Genomic DNA, 17,393 nt, shown 5'->3' on the forward strand with positions numbered 1-17,393 from the left:
CACTGTTCTGTTCTGTTCTACTCTGTTCTGCTCTGTTCTGTTCTGCTCTACACTGTTCTGTTCTACACTGTTCTGTTCTGTTCTACTCTGTTCTGTTCTACACTGTTCTGTTCTGTTCTGCTCTGTTCTGTTCTGTTCTACTCTGTTCTGTTCTGCTCTGTTCTACTCTGTTCTGTTCTGCTCTGTTCTGCTCTGTTCTACACTGTTCTGTTCTACTCTGTTCTGTTCTACACTGTTCTGTTCTACTCTGTTCTGTTCTACTCTGTTCTGTTCTGTTCTATACTGTTCTGTTCTACTCTGTTCTGTTCTACTCTGTTCTGTTCTGCTCTACACTGTTCTGTTCTACTCTGTTCTGTTCTGTTCTACACTGTTCTGTTCTACTCTGTTCTGTTCTGTTCTACTCTGTTCTGTTCTACTCTGTTCTGTTCTACTCTGTTCTACTCTGTTCTGCTCTACTCTGTTCTGCTCTACACTGTTCTGTTCTACACTGTTCTGCTCTACACTGTTCTGCTCTACACTGTTCTGCTCTACACTGTTCTGCTCTGTTCTGTTCTGTTCTACTCTGTTCTGTTCTACTCTGTTCTGCTCTGTTCTGTTCTGTTCTACTCTGTTCTGCTCTACTCTGTTCTGCTCTACTCTGTTCTGCTCTACTCTGTTCTGCTCTACTCTGTTCTGCTCTACACTGTTCTGCTCTGTTCTGTTCTGTTCTACACTGTTCTGTTCTACTCTGTTCTGTTGTGCTCTACACTGTTCTGTTCTACACTGTTGTGCTCTACACTGCTCTGTTCTGCTCTGTTATGTTCTGCTCTACTCTGTTCTGCTCTGTTATGTTCTGCTCTACACTGTTCTGCTCTGTTATGTTCTGCTCTACACTGCTTTGTTCTGCTCTGTTATGTTCTGCTCTACACTGCTTTGTTCTGCTCTACACTGCTGTTATGTTCTTCTCTACACTGCTGTTATGTTCTGCTCTACACTGTTTCGTTCTGCTCTACACTGCTGTTATGTTCTGCTCTACACTGCTGTTATGTTCTACTCTACACTGCTTTGTTCTGCTCTACACTGCTGTTATGTTCTGCTCTACACTGCTTTGTTCTGCTCTGTTATGTTCTACTCTACACTGCTCTGTTCTGCTCTGTTATGTTCTACTCTACACTGCTGTTATGTTCTGCTCTACACTGCTGTTATGTTCTGCTCTACACTGCTGTTATGTTCTACTCTACACTGCTTTGTTCTGCTCTACACTGCTGTTATGTTCTACTCTACACTGCTTTGTTCTGCTCTACACTGCTGTTATGTTCTGCTCTACACTGCTGTTATGTTCTGCTCTACAATGCTGTTATGCTCTGCTCTACACTGCTGTTATGTTCTGCTCTACACTGCTGTTATGTTCTGCTCTACACTGCTTTGTTCTGCTCTACACTGCTGTTATGTTCTACTCTACACTGCTTTGTTCTGCTCTACACTGCTGTTATGTTCTGCTCTACACTGCTTTGTTCTGCTCTACACTGCTGTTATGTTCTGCTCTACACTGCTTTGTTCTGCTCTACACTGCTGTTATGTTCTGCTCTACACTGCTTTGTTCTGCTCTACACTGCTGTTATGTTCTGCTCTACACTGCTTTGTTCTGCTCTACACTGCTGTTATGTTTGCTCTACACTGCTTTGTTGTGCTCTACACTTCTCTGTTCTGCTCTTCTGTGCTCTGCTCTACACTGATCTACACTGCTCTGTTCTGCTATTCTGTGCTCTGCTCTACTTTACTATACCTCTGCTCTAATCTACTCTGCTCTAGTCTGCTGTGCTGTGCACTGCTGTGCCCTGCTCTGCATAATGTGGGAGACACATATCACTAGCACATTTAGATCCACTGCACACAGCTCCCTCCCACCCTGTGCGTTTTGGGCTTTGAGTTTTGGTGCAGAGAAAGCGAGGTTCCTAAGGCTATCCTGTGTGTAGGGTATGTGTGTGAGGATTTTATGCTTAGTGGGTGTGGATGTAGATATGATAGAGTAGACATGTGTGAGAGGCACAGAGGCTAAAACATGCACAGAATAGAGTAATAATATTAGGAGGAATATTTTAAACCTTTAAACCTGTAGGTCAGATGAAGGAGGGTGGTGTAACAGTGCTGGGTGGGAAATCATAACTAAACCTTTATCCCTGTCAAATAAAGGATGCCTATTATCAAACTAGTATGAAGGTATTCTAAGATCAAATGCAGGATCTTGTTGTGAGGTGGTGTAAAGATTCTCTTAGGATCACTGATACATATTTTTAACATCGGATACTGCACTACACTATGTTGGTGTCCTTTGTCTTCGAATGCGTGATGGGCCTTAGTTGAATGTGATAAGTCAGAGGTTATATAACTTACTTACTTACTTAGGCCTTTAAATTCCCAAAGGAATATAGGCCGTCGACGAAGCTCCTCCATCCTCTTCGATCTTGTGCCCTCCGCTCCAGATCTTGCCAGGACAGCCCTTCTTTCTTCATCTCCTGTTCTGTGGTTCTTCTCCAGGTGGTTTTTGGTCTGCCTCTTTTCCTCATGCCCTGTGGGTTCCATGTCAGCGCCCGCTTTGTGATTGATTTCTTTCTTCTGAGTGTGTGACCTATCCACTTCCTCCTCCGGATTTGAATTTCGATTGTGTCCCGTTTGGTGAGTTCCCATAGGTTGGCCTTAGAGATGGTGTTGGACCAGTATATTACCAGGAGGCGTCTGAGACACCGGTTGGTGAAGGTCTGTAGCTTATTGAGTATAGTCATGGTGGTTTTCCAGGATTCTGAGTGGTCTTTACATTTGAGTTGAAGATCTGTAGCTTGGTCTTGAGTGACAGGTTTTTTGCTTTCCAGATAATGTTTAGCATGTTGAATGATGTCCTTGCCTTTCCAATCCTGGCTTGGACATCGTCTTCCGTACCCCCTTCCACAGAAATGATGGTTCCAAGTAGGGATGCACGATAATTATCGGGCCGACATCAGCAATTATGACGTCATCCCGATAAACCCGATTGTTATTGATAGCTTTGATAATATAATATATTTTTTGGTTAAAAAAAATGCAGTATGGGTGAATTGGGATGAAGGGCGTTTGTTTTTACTGTAGGCTCCTCCCGTTTTGCCAGTACTGTGGTACGACTGATAGCGTGTGGTTTAGGAAGAGGGCGTTTTACACAAATCCAGCGCTCCCTTTCTTGGCTGTGACGTAGCCACGTAAGTTTCAGAAGCAGCGCAGATGTAAACAAAGATGGCGTCAGTAGTGTGGGAATAGTTTCAGAGGAAAAAAGTTTGCTTGCTATTTGTAACAAATGCAATGCAGAAGTTCCACGAGGAGGGAAAAGGGCAACAACTTATAATACATCCAACCTAACAAGTCACCTGCAACATCACCACCGCTACGATGGTGTGTTAAAAGCCTACGACGCGCGAGCAGCTAAAGCTGCTGCAAATCTAGCCCCTTTCATGACTGTGATGCAACCCTTGGTTGAATACGCAGTCACTTATTGCTCCGTAGTAGCCAGGTTAATTTGCACCACCCAAGCACTGCTTAAAAGCTAGTGGCTTGAGCCCTTGGGTCATTTCTGTCAAACTTCTTTAATTTAGCAAACGCCTCGTCAATAGGTACAAGCGCCGCGGATTCACAGCAGCTTTAGCTGCTCGCGCGTCGTCGTAGGCTTTTAACACACCATCGTAGCGGTGGTGATGTTGCAGCTGACTTGTTAGGTTGGATGTATTATAAGTTATTGACGGATTGTGAATTTTCGGATTCAAATTATATTCATTTGGAAAAATAAATATGGTCACTTTATCAGTCAAAACTGTTGTCTTGGCTTTGTTTTGTTCATAGTAGTAACGCTCATGTCATGATAAATCTGGTTAGGTCAAAACTACAGGAATATACATTTAAAAAAAATTATAATACAATAAATATCGGGTATCGGTATCGGCCTTGAGGAGCAGAAAGTTATCGGTATCGGGGTCAAAAAAATCAATATCGTGCACCCCTAGTTCCAAGGTAAGTGAAGCTGTTTACATCCTCTAATGGTTTTGTTCCATGGTTATGGGTGTGTTGTTCTTGCTGTTGATACGCATTACTTTGGTTTTGGATGAGTTTATTTTGAGCCCGAGCAGAGCAGCAGTTTTTTCCAGTTTCTTTATATAAACAACCATTCTAATGCGTGATAGGCCTTAGTTGCATGCGATAAATCAGAGGTTATATAAACAACCAGTCCATCACACTGAGACAGTCTGTCTGTATGCAGTAGTCACTCTACATAGTGATCAGGTCAGGTGTGTGTGACTGGCTATTAAGGCTGCACGATTAATCGTAAAAGAATCGCGATCTCGATTCATACATCTATGCGATCTCATTTCTAAATGATGACGATTCTGATGTATTTGCATTTGCATCTTATAGTCATACAGTCCAAAGTTGATAAAAATCCCACGGAAAATCTGTTTTGTAGAAAGGTTTTTGTAATGTGTGTACTGGTAAAGATACAGCGTGATTATCCAAAATGGCCGTCCACTTCATAACATTCTGACGCTAGAGTCGGGACAAAGGTTTTCTTCGTCAACCTTCCCCCACTCTCACCCGCCCGTGTGGTAGGGATGGGTACCTTTCACATTTGAACCGATACCGGTACCTGTGAATCGATACCGGTACCCAACGGTACCTTTTTTCTGTACTTTAAAAAAAAATAAAAAAAAAAATATTAATTTTTTCTTTTTTTTTTTTTTCTTTTTTCTTTTCATGTCAACGTTCACACGCACAATATATGTTTACCTAGGATTTGACTTGATTCAACAACAAAGCAGTCGGAGCAATGACGAGCCGAAAACTGTCGAAATGTAATTTACCTACCTCAGTCGTAAAAAAAAATCCAAACTTCAAATAACTACAATTTCGACAGTTTTCGGCTTGTCATTGCTCCGACTGCTTTGTTGTTGAATCAAGTCAAATCCTAGGTAAGCATATATTGTGCGTGTGAACGTTGACATGAAAAGAAAAAAGGGGAAAAAAAAAGGAAAAAAAAATTAATAAAAAATGTTTTTTTTTATTTTTTCTTTATATTTTCGGTTTCTCACTTGATTCGATACTCGGTAGTACCGACGTGTTTCGGTTCGGTACCTCAAAAGTACCGAATTCGGTACCCATCCCTACCGTGTGGTAGGGCTGGGCGATATGACGATATTATATAAATATCGGGTACAGTTCATTAACGATACACTTTTTTAACGTATCGTGATGTTTTGCCCAAGAGGATTGTGTCGCGTCAATCTGGTCCACCCCGTTCAAACTTTTGAACAACGCCGCTCCCACACACACACTACTGCATCAAAGTTAGTACTTGTTATGATTAACAAAGGCATTCGTTTTGTGGCATCAACATTATATAGTTACACGTTATATAGTTACACATCAGCGTATTTACCCAAACATAGCAACGTCCGATGACGACATAGATAGCAAGCGTTACTGTTCATATCTCAGTCCGTGCCGAGTTGTGCGTGCCCATTCTGCGGTCTGTTAATAAAGTTTTCAATCAGACGGATGTATTGAAAGGCTTTTATTATAACATGTGTTGCAGTAAAATCATTATGCCTCGTTGTCATGCTGCGGTGCGCTAGTAATCACTCGTCGGCTGCGGTGAGCTGTTGTTGTTGTTGTCGTTGAGCTGAGCTCTCGTTAAAATCAAGGAGGGCATTCAGGAAGTAAAAAAAGAATAGCGCTGCTTGCCGATTGGTGCTAAGAACAGCAGGGCGGGTACAAGCGGTGTGACGTAATTGGCAGACTCGACTGTCAATCAAAATTATTGTGTTGCCGGCTGAATGATTGAATGAATGAACGTTATTAACGATTGCAGAATGGGTACAATACAGTACAGCTCAATACAACAACAGTGGACTGACTGGAGGATGAAGACCAGAAAAAGACTTTCGGCTTTTTTACATAAGGGTCCTCCATTTTCAATTCATCAAAACATTTAGAGACATACAAATATACAGTAGTTTCATAAAAATGCTAAAATCCTATTGATTGATTGATTTAAAACTTTATTAACATATTGCAGAATGGGTACAGTACAGCTCAATACATACAATTGTTAAGGGGATGCAGACCAGCGAAAGACTTTCGTCTTGTTTACATCAGGGTCCCCCATTTTCAATTCATCATATTTCATATCTAAATCATATAATATCTCATTGCTAAATATATGCAATATATAATCTAATAATCCAATAATCTAAATCTAATATATAATATAAAAATGCTAAATGCATGGGTATTTTATTTTGTCTTTAATGTTAGCTTGCAAACTCAAATACTGTCTTGGTAAGCCTCATAATGAATTGTTTGGGGAAAAAAAGAAAAACATCGTGATGCGTATCGTGTATCGCCGAAAGGTCAGAAAATATCGTGATATCATATTTAGGCCATATCGCCCAGCCCTACCGTGTGGTATCTCTTTCGGAGCGGACGCTCATTGGCTACAACGGTGATCAATCATTTTCGCTATCAGCGGTGATTGGTCAGTTCAGGTTTGGTCGCAACCGGAAGTGGTCATTTGATGGAGCGCTTGTCAAATGTATGCTCGCCGGATATATAGTCTTGTAACTCGAGACCCGAAGCACGCAATTGGTTGAGTGTGTGTGTGTATTGTGTAGTAGGGCTGACCCCTATTAGTCGATTAGTGGACTAATCGGTCGAAAGGAGCCGTAGTCGACTGGCCAACCTCTTAGTCTAATATAAAAAATAAAAAGAAATATTATAATATATATATATATTTTTTATCATTCTTTCCAAAAGAAAAGAGGCCTAGAAGCGTGGCTAACACTAATGCCACGCATACCAGAGGCTAACTGCCTACGAAAACAGGCACAGAGGCACTGAAAGAGGATTTCACCCATCTAATGAACACACTAGACTAGACGAATATCAAGATGTATCCATCAGTGGACCAATTGCATGCTTTTGCAGAGGACAAGAACCCTTCAGTCGACTCCTTCAGACATTAATCACCACCCACAGTCCAAATGGAATGATACAAAATGTAAAAAAAATTAAATAATTAATTTTCTTTTTTTTTAAATATTATACTTTTATTTTTATTTATTTTTGTCGACCAATAGTCGACTAACAGCAAATTTTGGCCAATCATAGTCGACCATCCAAATCCTTAGTCGGGGACAGCCCTACTGTGTAGTCACTGTGTAGTCATTCTACAGAGTGGCCAGCCTGGGTCAGGTGTGTGTGACTGGCTATAGTGTGTAGTCATTCTGCAGAGTGGCCAGCCTGGGTCAGGTGTGTGTGACTGGCTATAGTGTGTAGTCATTCTGCAGAGTGGCCAGCCTGGGTCAGGTGTGTGTGACTGGCTATAGTGTGTAGTCATTCTGCAGAGTGGCCAGTCTGGGTCAGGTGTGTGTGACTGGCTATAGTGTGTAGTCATTCTGCAGAGTGGTGTGGAATATAATAATAATATAATGATTCCCCAACTCTCTCATGTAAAGACATTCCCCTCCCCTGTATCTATCCTGTGTCCCCCCCCTCCCCCAACTGTGGAATAATATATTGAGTCCCCAACTCTCTCATGTAAAGACATTCCCCTCCCCTTTCTCCCCAATCCTGTATCCCCCCCCCCACTTGACCTATCAAATGGGACCACCTCCCCCCCTTTTAACTATATAATGCTCCTCCCGAGAACAAACCAGGTCTTTCACCTGGGTCATTTCAGCTGATCACCTGGGGCGAAGCCCTCAGCCATTCTCTCTATAATTCTATCTGTTTGGTTAATAAACCTTGTTATTATCCAAACCTCGGTTGACTGAGAACATTCTTCTTCAGGATATCCACAAATATCCCACAGTGGTCAGCCTGGATCAGGTGTGTGTGTGTGTGTGTCTAGTGTCACCAGGACACGTTGTCCTCAGCACTTCCCTGCAGCCACTCTCTTCATGTCTATAATCAGCAGGCTGCTCCAGATGAGAGGGTTTATCAATCTACCGCAGCTCTCCACCATTCATCACCTTAGGGGCCTTGCCCCGCTGCAGGTTAGAGCCACGCCAGGCCAGTATTACAACGCCTGCATGCCACCGGGGACGTCCCCCTGTGTGAGGAGTCTCTTCTTATCCTGGTGTGTTAGTGAAACACTCACCTCTTATCCTGGTGTGTTAGTGAAACACTCACCTCTTATCCTGGTGTGTTAGTGAAACACTCACCTCTTATCCTGGTGTGTTAGTGAAACACTCGCCTCTTATCCTGGTGTGTTAGTGAAACACTCGCCTCTTATCCTGGTGTGTTAGTGAAACACTCACCTCTTATCCTGGTGTGTTAGTGAAACACTCACCTCTTATCCTGGTGTGTTAGTGAAACACTCACCTCTTATCCTGGTGTGTTAGTGAAACACTCACCTCTTATCCTGGTGTGTTAGTGAAACACTCACCTCTTATCCTGGTGTGTTAGTGAAACACTCACCTCTTATCCTGGTGTGTTAGTGAAACACTCTCCTCTTATCCTGGTGTGTTAGTGAAACACTCGCCTCTTATCCTGGTGTGTTAGTGAAACACTCGCCTCTTATCCTGGTGTGTTAGTGAAACACTCACCTCTTATCCTGGTGTGTTAGTGAAACACTCGCCTCTTATCCTGGTGTGTTAGTGAAACACTCGCCTCTGGCTCCGCTCGCTTCCACCCAGAGGCAACTGCTGCAGAGGTATTTGCTTCTCCTTTTGTCCTGACGTGAATAGCCTGACTGCTACAGATAGAATAGAAGGAACGCACGCTTCTTCCCTCCCATTCTGCAATCCTCCTGATGGCTCCATCATGTGCACCAGTCCATCTCTTGCCATCTAATTGATTTATCCCCCAGTTAATTGTAATTACAGTAAAGCTCACATAGATTAGCAGCTCACTGCCCTTGCATTAGGCGTGTGTGTGTGGGGCGGGCGGGGGGGGGGGGGGGGGCCTGCAGTGACTGCAGTGACTGCAGTGACTGCGCGGGCCAGTGTATGAATCTCACGTGTGTGTGTGTGTGTGTGTGTGTGTGTGTGTGTCACTGAGCGAGCAGGGGGTTGAGTCTCATTCTCAGTCAGGTCACAGGTGTGTTAATAAGCAGAAACTCACTGCTTCAACGACACGTCTCTCTGCTGCTCCGGATTCAGCTGAGGCCTGTCTGACAGCTTGTAACGCTACTGCTGGTTAGAATGCCAACAAGACACTCTGTATGAGGGGGGGGGGGGGGGGAGAAGCTAGGTGTGTAGAGATGTGTGTGTGTCTGTGTGTGTGTTTGCTGTAACACGCCCTTTTCGCCCCAGTGGGAGCCCGGTCTCTGTGTGCTGCAGGAGCAGGAATGCCTGGGTAAATCTGTCTTGTTGTGACGGCTTTAGAGGGACACACGTACACTAGCGTGCATGCACACACACACTTACACACGCACACTCGTACACTTAGACACACACACGTGCGGTGCACACGCACAGGGATGTTTGTGCAGGTTGGGGTATTTTGGCTCGAAGCTGTGGTCAGGTGGTGCTTTTGGAGCTGGGATTTTTGGGATTACCTGGTCACTGTGCAGCAGGCTCCCTCTAATTAAAGACACATGCACGCTTACATACACATACCATCATATTCCAACATATGCACACACACACACTATGCTGTGGACGGGGGTTCCCAGCAGGAGAGGGGGACCGGCTCTCAGCCTTTGGCAGGAAGACAGAAGCTCTCTCGTGTGCTGGTGGATTAAACACTCTTGTCTCCAGCCCACTTGATTAGATGTCCTGTGGTCTAGGAGGCTTGCCTCTCTCCCTCCCTCCCTCGCTCCCCCCCCCCCTCTCTCTCTCCCTCCTTCCCTCCTTTCCTCGCTCTCATTCTCTCTTGCTATCTCTCTCTCTCTCTCTCACCCCTGTTCAGGCACCCACTGGACCCCCCCCCCCCCCCCCATACACACACGCTCCTCCACCCTGTAGTTAGTAGCGAGTGCTCCGCCCCTGAACTCTTACCACACACACACACACACACACACCCTCACACCCTCACACACCCTCCCTTTGTGACCACTGAAGTGTCTTTGTCCTAACTTGTTCCTGGCCTAGTAGTAAGTTGTCGTCGTTCAGTTAAAAAAAAGAAAAATGCTAATGAATTCTGACTATTGCACAATGTTGTTTTCAGTGCAGTTGTCTCTGTATTGACTGTTTTATCTCCTGTCTTGTTCTTCCATCAGGTGATAGTGGACACCCCCACCAGCCCAGTCACCAGCGGTCTACCTTTGTTTTTTGTCATCACAGTAACAGCGATCAAACAGGTAGGACATGAACCCCCCCATCCCTCCCTGACAATACAATAAACTGCTCTTCTGCCGCTGCTCTGTAGCTGGGAGTTTAGTATGTGACTAATATACTTTGTTGGGCTTCATAATGTTCTCTGCTGGTGAATTTTGATCAGAGGGGGGAAAGGGAATGTGTTCTCTGGGAATGTGACCAAGTAGTGAGTGAGTGAGTGAGTGAGGGAGGGGGATAGAGGGGAGGGAGGGAGAGAGAGAATCAAGGGAGTTTGTCTTTCTCTCACTCGGCTGTAGCTGTGTCCCAGCTTTAGATGTATTGTTTCAGGATTGGCTTTATTTATTTATTATTATTTTTGGTCGCCTGCTGCTGGCACTTTGAATTGCACAATAGAGGATGGACTTCCTTCCAAAAATATATGGGACACACTGATAGCGCTGGACTGCCTTCAGCCCGGCTTTGAAGTGGGACAGCGGGGCACTCCAACTGCCTCGTTTCAGAGGGGTCGAGGTGAGCCGTGTAGAGCTCCAATGACCCGTCTATCCCAGGAAGAATTCTCTCTCTCTCTATCCCTGTGTCCTTCTGTTTATCTCTCTCTATCTCACTCTTTCATCCTCCCATCCATCTGACACTGTCTCTGCACCACCTCTCCCAACCTCTCTCCTCCACCTCCTCTCATGCCCTCCCTCTATAACTCGCCGGCACTGAATCTGCTTCGGCCTTTCCTCTGGGTGCCCTCTCTGTGCCCTCACCGTGCACCCTTCACCCCCTCTCCATCACTCTCTCTCAGGGCTATGAGGACTGGCTGAGGCACAAGGCAGACAACGAGGTGAATAAGTACCTGGTGACGGTCCTGGAGGAGGGCCGCAAAACGCGGAAGGAGAGCGAGAAGATCAAGGTAAATAAATATCTCCTGAGGGACCCAGTGTGGGGGGGGGGGGGGGCTACTGGTTTTAGATGGGTTGTGGTGAGAGGGTGAATTAATGTATGTTGAACCCGGTAAAAAGGGCCCAATAGAGAACAGGGATGGTAAATTGACCAATCGTCAATGTGATTGACACACCTCTTCCTCTTGACAATTAATACTCTTGACACCAGTGAACATTTTTGATTTGTACTGAACAGGAAAAAAGAACAGGGGGAGCTTAGTATGACATTTCACAGTATCTACCAAAATACCACGGCCACTTGTTCCCCCTCTTAATTTAACATGCTATGGCTCATCAAAAAAAACGTTGAAGAAAAATACTGCTTTATTGAACTGAATGGTGTGTGTATTTAACTGAAACTGTCATGCATTAGCATTGTAACATTTACATACAAATATGTAACACAAGGGTCCTCCTTATAACCTAATATGAGAATGTTTTCTCCTGGCTGTCATGAGCGGAGCTGTGGATAGGTCACCCTCCATTGTAGTGACGTGAGGCACTGTGCATTATGCTCATTGTGCAACATGCATCTATACTGTGGTCACGGTGTTACAGGCAAAGGCTTATAGTTCACAGCTGTGGGGCGGCTTTGGCTCAGGGGTAGAGCGGGTCGTCCAATGATCGAAGGGTTGGTGGTTCGAATCCCGCTCAAGCCCATGTCCATCCCATCGCTGTTGTGTCCTTGGGCAAGACACTTAACCTACTTGCCTCGTATGAATGTGTATGCATGTGAATGAATGTTGGTGGTGGTCGGAGGGGCCGTAGGCGATGATTATTCGCCACGCTTCCGTGAGTCTGTCTCAGGGCAGCTCTGGCTGCAATTGTAGCTTACCACCACCGGTATGACTGTGTATGAACGAATAATGGACTCTGTGAAGCGCTCTGGGTGTCATGAAGAGCGCTATATAAATCCAAGCCATTATTATTATTATTATTATTATTATTATTATTATTATTATTATTATTATTATTATTATTATTATTATTATTATTATTATTATTATTATTATTATTATTATTATTATTATTATTTTACAAAAAAAGTCAAGGCCTGGAATTCCTTGAAAACAGCCCATTTCTTTAAGGCCAAGGTGTTTAAAAAGTCCTTGAAATTCAAATCAACCATTCGCATTGAATGTTTTGTTCATCCATGATCAAATTGTTCTGAATCAAGAAATAAAAAAACGTTTCGTTCCGTTTTAATAAAATCTGACGAGTCGCTCCAACTGCTTTTCCTAATTTGTTCACGTGTGATGCTCTAACTTGATCTAACTGCCAAGCAGGCCAAGAAGATGCTTTAAAAAACAGCATTTAAAAGTGAATTGTATCCTTCGAGTGACATCCTTGAAAATGAAAAATAGTGCTTGGAAAAGTACTCAAAAGTCCTTGAATTTCATTTTGCAATGTCTGTGTGAACCCCGAGTTCAGAACTGTGGTTGCTTGATACCGTGGTATACCTTAAAACGGTACACTGTTACATCCCTACTTGAGATGTACATTGAGGAAAGAATTGTTAAAAGATGTCGTTGGAGAATGTTTGATAACGACACACTATAGTACCTCAGACCAAGACTCACATTTTAAGTTTTCAGATGAGCAATATTTTCAAACTGTTATGTAAAATCGGTAGGTTAGTTAAGATTGTTGTGTTCATTCATAGAAAGACAGTAGAGGTAGAATTCACACTACTAAGTCATTTCGATTGACTTTACAACTGCTAATACATGGGCTGTCCAAATAAATCAAAAACAGGCAAGGTTCAGTGCAAGGCTCAATTAGATCTTTTGTATATTGTGTGGTACTGCACTTGAGGTGGGTAGTAGCGGAGATCATCTAATAAAGGAAGAGTGACACATTACAAGCTGCGTCAATGGGATGTAAATGGAACAATTCCTGTTTCCCGATTGGGCGGGACTTTTACACAGGCGCTATGGTTAACACTGGACACGTCTCAAACAGACTCGTTTTGCTCTGTATCTACAGGCCAGAAAAACATCCATTTAGAATGTTAAGAACACCTTTAACTTGCCATTTTCCAATACGTGCCAATGTCACTTACCGACCATGCATGAGTCTCGACTCGACATTGTTCAAACACGCAAGCAGGAGCACCACAGGGCAATGTATAAGAACATCATGAAGAGAACAATGAAGAAGAAACTAGGGATAAAAAAGTGAAAAGCACTGTGTTGGTTCTTTCAGGTGGGAGATGTGGTGGAGGTAGAGGAGGACGAGACCTTTCCCTGTGATCTGATCCTGCTGCAGTCTAGCAGGGAGGACCAGACCTGCTTTGTCACCACAGCCAGCCTTGATGGAGAGTCCAACCACAAGGTAACCTCAGCTCACTGCTCCTCAGAGATACTGTAACCTCAGCTCACTGCTCCTCAGAGATACTGTAACCTCAGCTCACTGCTCCTCAGAGATACTGTAACCTCAGCTCACTGCTCCTCAGAGATACTGTAACCTCAGCTCACTGCTCCTCAGAGATACTGTAACCCCAGCTCACTGCTCCTCAGAGATACTGTAACCTCAGCTCACTGCTCCTCAGAGATACTGTAACCTCAGCTGTGTATACTTACATTAAGACTTTCAGTGCCGGTCATTTAACATTGGAAACCCCGTTGAATGCCAGCACCCACTTCAATGATAGCGTTAAAAACGCATAATCTATGTTTTAAATTATGGCTATGTGTCTAATCTGCCCGTCGCTTATCAATGACTTGTTTGCAGTCAACATTGTCGAAACGGATTGTTTTTTAATCGGTTCATATCCTTTTTATAGCATTTCGAAAAGTTATCGTTTTCTCGAAAATTTCAGGAAAATAGAAAGATTCCGTCATAAACGGCATTTATTGGAATATTCTCGAATACACTAGACATGTTGTCATTTGTCGGCCTATTTATGAATCGTTTTCAAATAAACGCTAGATTATCGATAGTATATGTGTACTTATGCATGCTATAGGAGCGAGCTGAGAAATCGATTCTCTTATTTCCTCAACAGCACACACACACACACACACACATACACACACATATACACATACGTGACACGCGGTTATCTCAGTGAAAACAGCTCTGATTATCCTAAAACTGGTAACATAGACTCCTTACCTTAGATCAGATGTTCTCCAAAAAGATTATTCCAATTCCTAATCGCCATTCCAAATATCGATCGCGTTTATTGATTGATTATTGGCTGCTGTATATATATATTCCAGGCTGCTTTCCATCTCGCGATCACTTCCCTCTTCATCAGACGGCTCGCCAGCATAGTGGAGCCAGTAGGCTCCCCCCCACACATCCACCAGTCTAATCGAATGGCCTGCAGTTACACAGGGATAGATAATAGGGGGCGGTATTTTCCCATCGGAGCTCCTAGAGGGGCTGCTGTACCAACGGGAGACTCGGTTGATGAAATATTTATTCAGATCGCTAATAAAAAATAAAAACGACAATTAGCGCCGGCGGCACTCAACGGGGGGCATGAAATAACGATATAAACACGTCTGTGGCACTCAAAGGGTTAATGACTCCAGTGTTTCCCCTGAAAAAAAATTCAGCAGCGGTGCTGTGCCTCTAGGGGGGTCCGGGGTCCCCCCCCCCCCCCCCGGAGCAAAATTAAAGAGGCTAGATCTATGATGAACTTTGTGCTCAAAACAAAATCGACTAGACTGCAGTGCTTTCTCCCTGCAGCCTTTTCCTCAGGTCAGTCTTTTACATTAAGCACCCCCCACAGCCCAAATGAAATGATAAAAACATATATATATATATATTATATATATTTTTTTTAAAAGAATTTTTCTTTTATAGTCTAGTACTCTAGTTCATAGCAGCGGCAGTCCTAATTCAGCAGCGGCGCAGAGTTTGACTTGAAAAGATTGTTGAAGGCAGGCCCTCATTTACAATGTTGAGACACAGAATAAACTTCCTTATAATTTTTTTTTAAATTTTTTATGAATAATTAAATATCGATACTTGGCGTCCCTGATACAGTATCGCCACGCAAAGTATCGCGATACTACTCCGTATCGATTTCCCCCCCCCACCCCTAATAGTAATACAAATAATAAATCAAGCTGTACTATAAGAATAGAAAAATAGAATCTTAAAAAATCTTACACGCCCAAATTCCAAATCAGATTGAGCTTTTCTCACGAGAGACATGCCTAGTTTATTCCTAAGCTTTCTAAATGAAACCCAATGCGTTATCTCTTTAGTGTGTCTAGTGAGGGACCAAGCTTTGTTTCTTGCCATGAACAAGGTTGATAAGTTGAGGGAAAACCATGGACTAGATCTATTTTTCACATCTTCTTAAAAGGTGCATGCTTCTTTACAACAGACATTTTTTGTAAAAACAAATCTAAAGATAATTCAACATCAGGAATTCCAGATGTAAGATGAATGTCACTGTCAATAGAAGTTGCTTAGAAAGGCTTGTTCATTCAAATTCCTCACATTTTTTTTTTTTTTTTTGCGTTTAGCGTTTATCGCTTTTCTGGTCAAGCATGACCGACAGAAACAGGTTGAAATGGGATGTAGAGCAGGGGAATACATTCTGAGAAATGACGGCGGGTCTGGGAATCGAACTTGTGTCCCCCAGATCCGTGACGAGCACGGTTTTCCCCGACGCAGAAATAGCGCAGATATATGCGGTGAGCTACGGGAGCTCCCCCTCAAATTCCTCACATTTCTCTTAACTATAATTCATGATGAAGGTCTCTTCAGGCAATTGAAAACGCCACTTGCAATAATTTTTACACTGATCAGTAAGAGTAGATCTCAGAGGCTTCTTCAGATCAGGCCTGATGGGTTCATGAATCTATTGCAATATTAGAATACTAGAATATTAGAAAGTAACTTGAGGAATTTTCTTTTTTATTATACAATTTTTTGTCTGTTTTTATATAGATAATAAATATTCTATTTCTAAATAATTGGGGCTAAATTACAGCATATTCGATTTTCTTTCCTCTAGTAGTGGATGTTCACCATTGCTGAATAAGTATAGTAGAAACACTGGCTTGTATTGGTTATCATAATGCTTTATCTAGCTGCTGCTTTCTTCCTGGCCATGTGTTTTTCATTTTAGTTATTGGGTGACGTGTGTGTGTGTGGGGGGGGGGGGGGGGGGTGGGTGGGTGGCTGTCTTTTCTCCTGTGGTTTGTGTTTAGTGACAGCTTCCATTAGGGCTGGGCGATATGACCAAAATATCATATCACAATATTTTCCTTAGTTTTGACTGTATAAAGGTATGTGACTGTTTTCCAGTGCAAATTGCATTGTGACGTTATTCTTTACATCTTTATCTTGTAATACAGTTGTCATGGTCCTGTTTCATTCTAAATGTCTATTTTCCTTGTCTTTTTTTATTAACTTAATAATATATATAAAGTTTGTGTATATATATATAGTATATATTATATTATGAATAACAGTATAGTAAATACCCATACCTTTGCATGGATCTATGACGGTATTCCTTCATAATATGAATATATTCAGTATACCTCCCAGCACTAGCTGTGATGACCATCTGACCTGAAACAGTCAGCACTCACTCCTCTCTCTCTCCCTCTCTCGGTCTCACTCTCTCCCCTCCCTTTCTCTCTGTCTTATCTATCTCTCTCCTCTCCCCCCTCTCTCTCCCGCTCTCTCCGTCTCTCTCTCCCCTGCTGTTACTGTCTCTCTATCCCCCTCATTCACGGTCTCTCTGTTTCCCTCTCTGCCCCCCTCTCTATCTCTCTCTGTCTCTCTCTCCCCCTCATTCACTGTCTCTCTCCCTCCCTATCTCTCCCTCCCTATCTCTGTCTCTCCCCCCTCTGTCTCTCTCTCTCTCTCTCTCTCTCTCTCTCTCTCTCTCTCTCTCTCTCTCTCTCTCTCTCTCTCTCTCTCTCTCTCCCTCCCCCCCCCCTCTCTCTCTGTCTCACTCTCTCCCCTCCCTTTCTCTCTGTCTTATCTATCTCTCTCCTCTCCCCCCTCTCTCTCCCGCTCTCTCCGTTTCTCTCTCCCCTGCTGTTACTGTCTCTCTATCCCCCTCATTCACGGTCTCTCTGTTTCCCTCTCTGCCCCCCTCTCTATCTCTCTCTGTCTCTCTCTCCCCCTCATTCACTGTCTCTCTCCCTCCCTATCTCTGTCTCCCTCTCTCTGTCTCTCCCCCCTCTGTCTCTCTCTCTCTCTCTCTCTC

The 17,393-nt window shown here is 43.5% G+C and overlaps 1 protein-coding gene across 1 annotated transcript in view; it reads left to right on the forward strand.

Moving 5' to 3' along the window:
• atp11c (ATPase phospholipid transporting 11C (ATP11C blood group)) overlaps window positions 1-17,393 on the forward strand; it is a gene marked incomplete at its 3' end in the record, with an annotated part of 134,149 nt that overhangs the window by 87,375 nt on the left and 29,381 nt on the right. Inside the window, exons 4-6 of the mRNA XM_084331815.1 lie at window positions 10,217-10,297; window positions 11,065-11,172; window positions 13,409-13,537. Coding sequence (XP_084187941.1) covers window positions 10,217-10,297; window positions 11,065-11,172; window positions 13,409-13,537 — 318 coding nt within the window. The remainder of the gene's footprint in view (window positions 1-10,216; window positions 10,298-11,064; window positions 11,173-13,408; window positions 13,538-17,393) is intronic.

Source organism: Notolepis coatsorum (assembly GCF_963971535.1).
Source record: "Notolepis coatsorum genome assembly, chromosome: 16".
In the NCBI taxonomy this organism is placed as follows: domain Eukaryota; kingdom Metazoa; phylum Chordata; class Actinopteri; order Aulopiformes; family Paralepididae; genus Notolepis; species Notolepis coatsorum.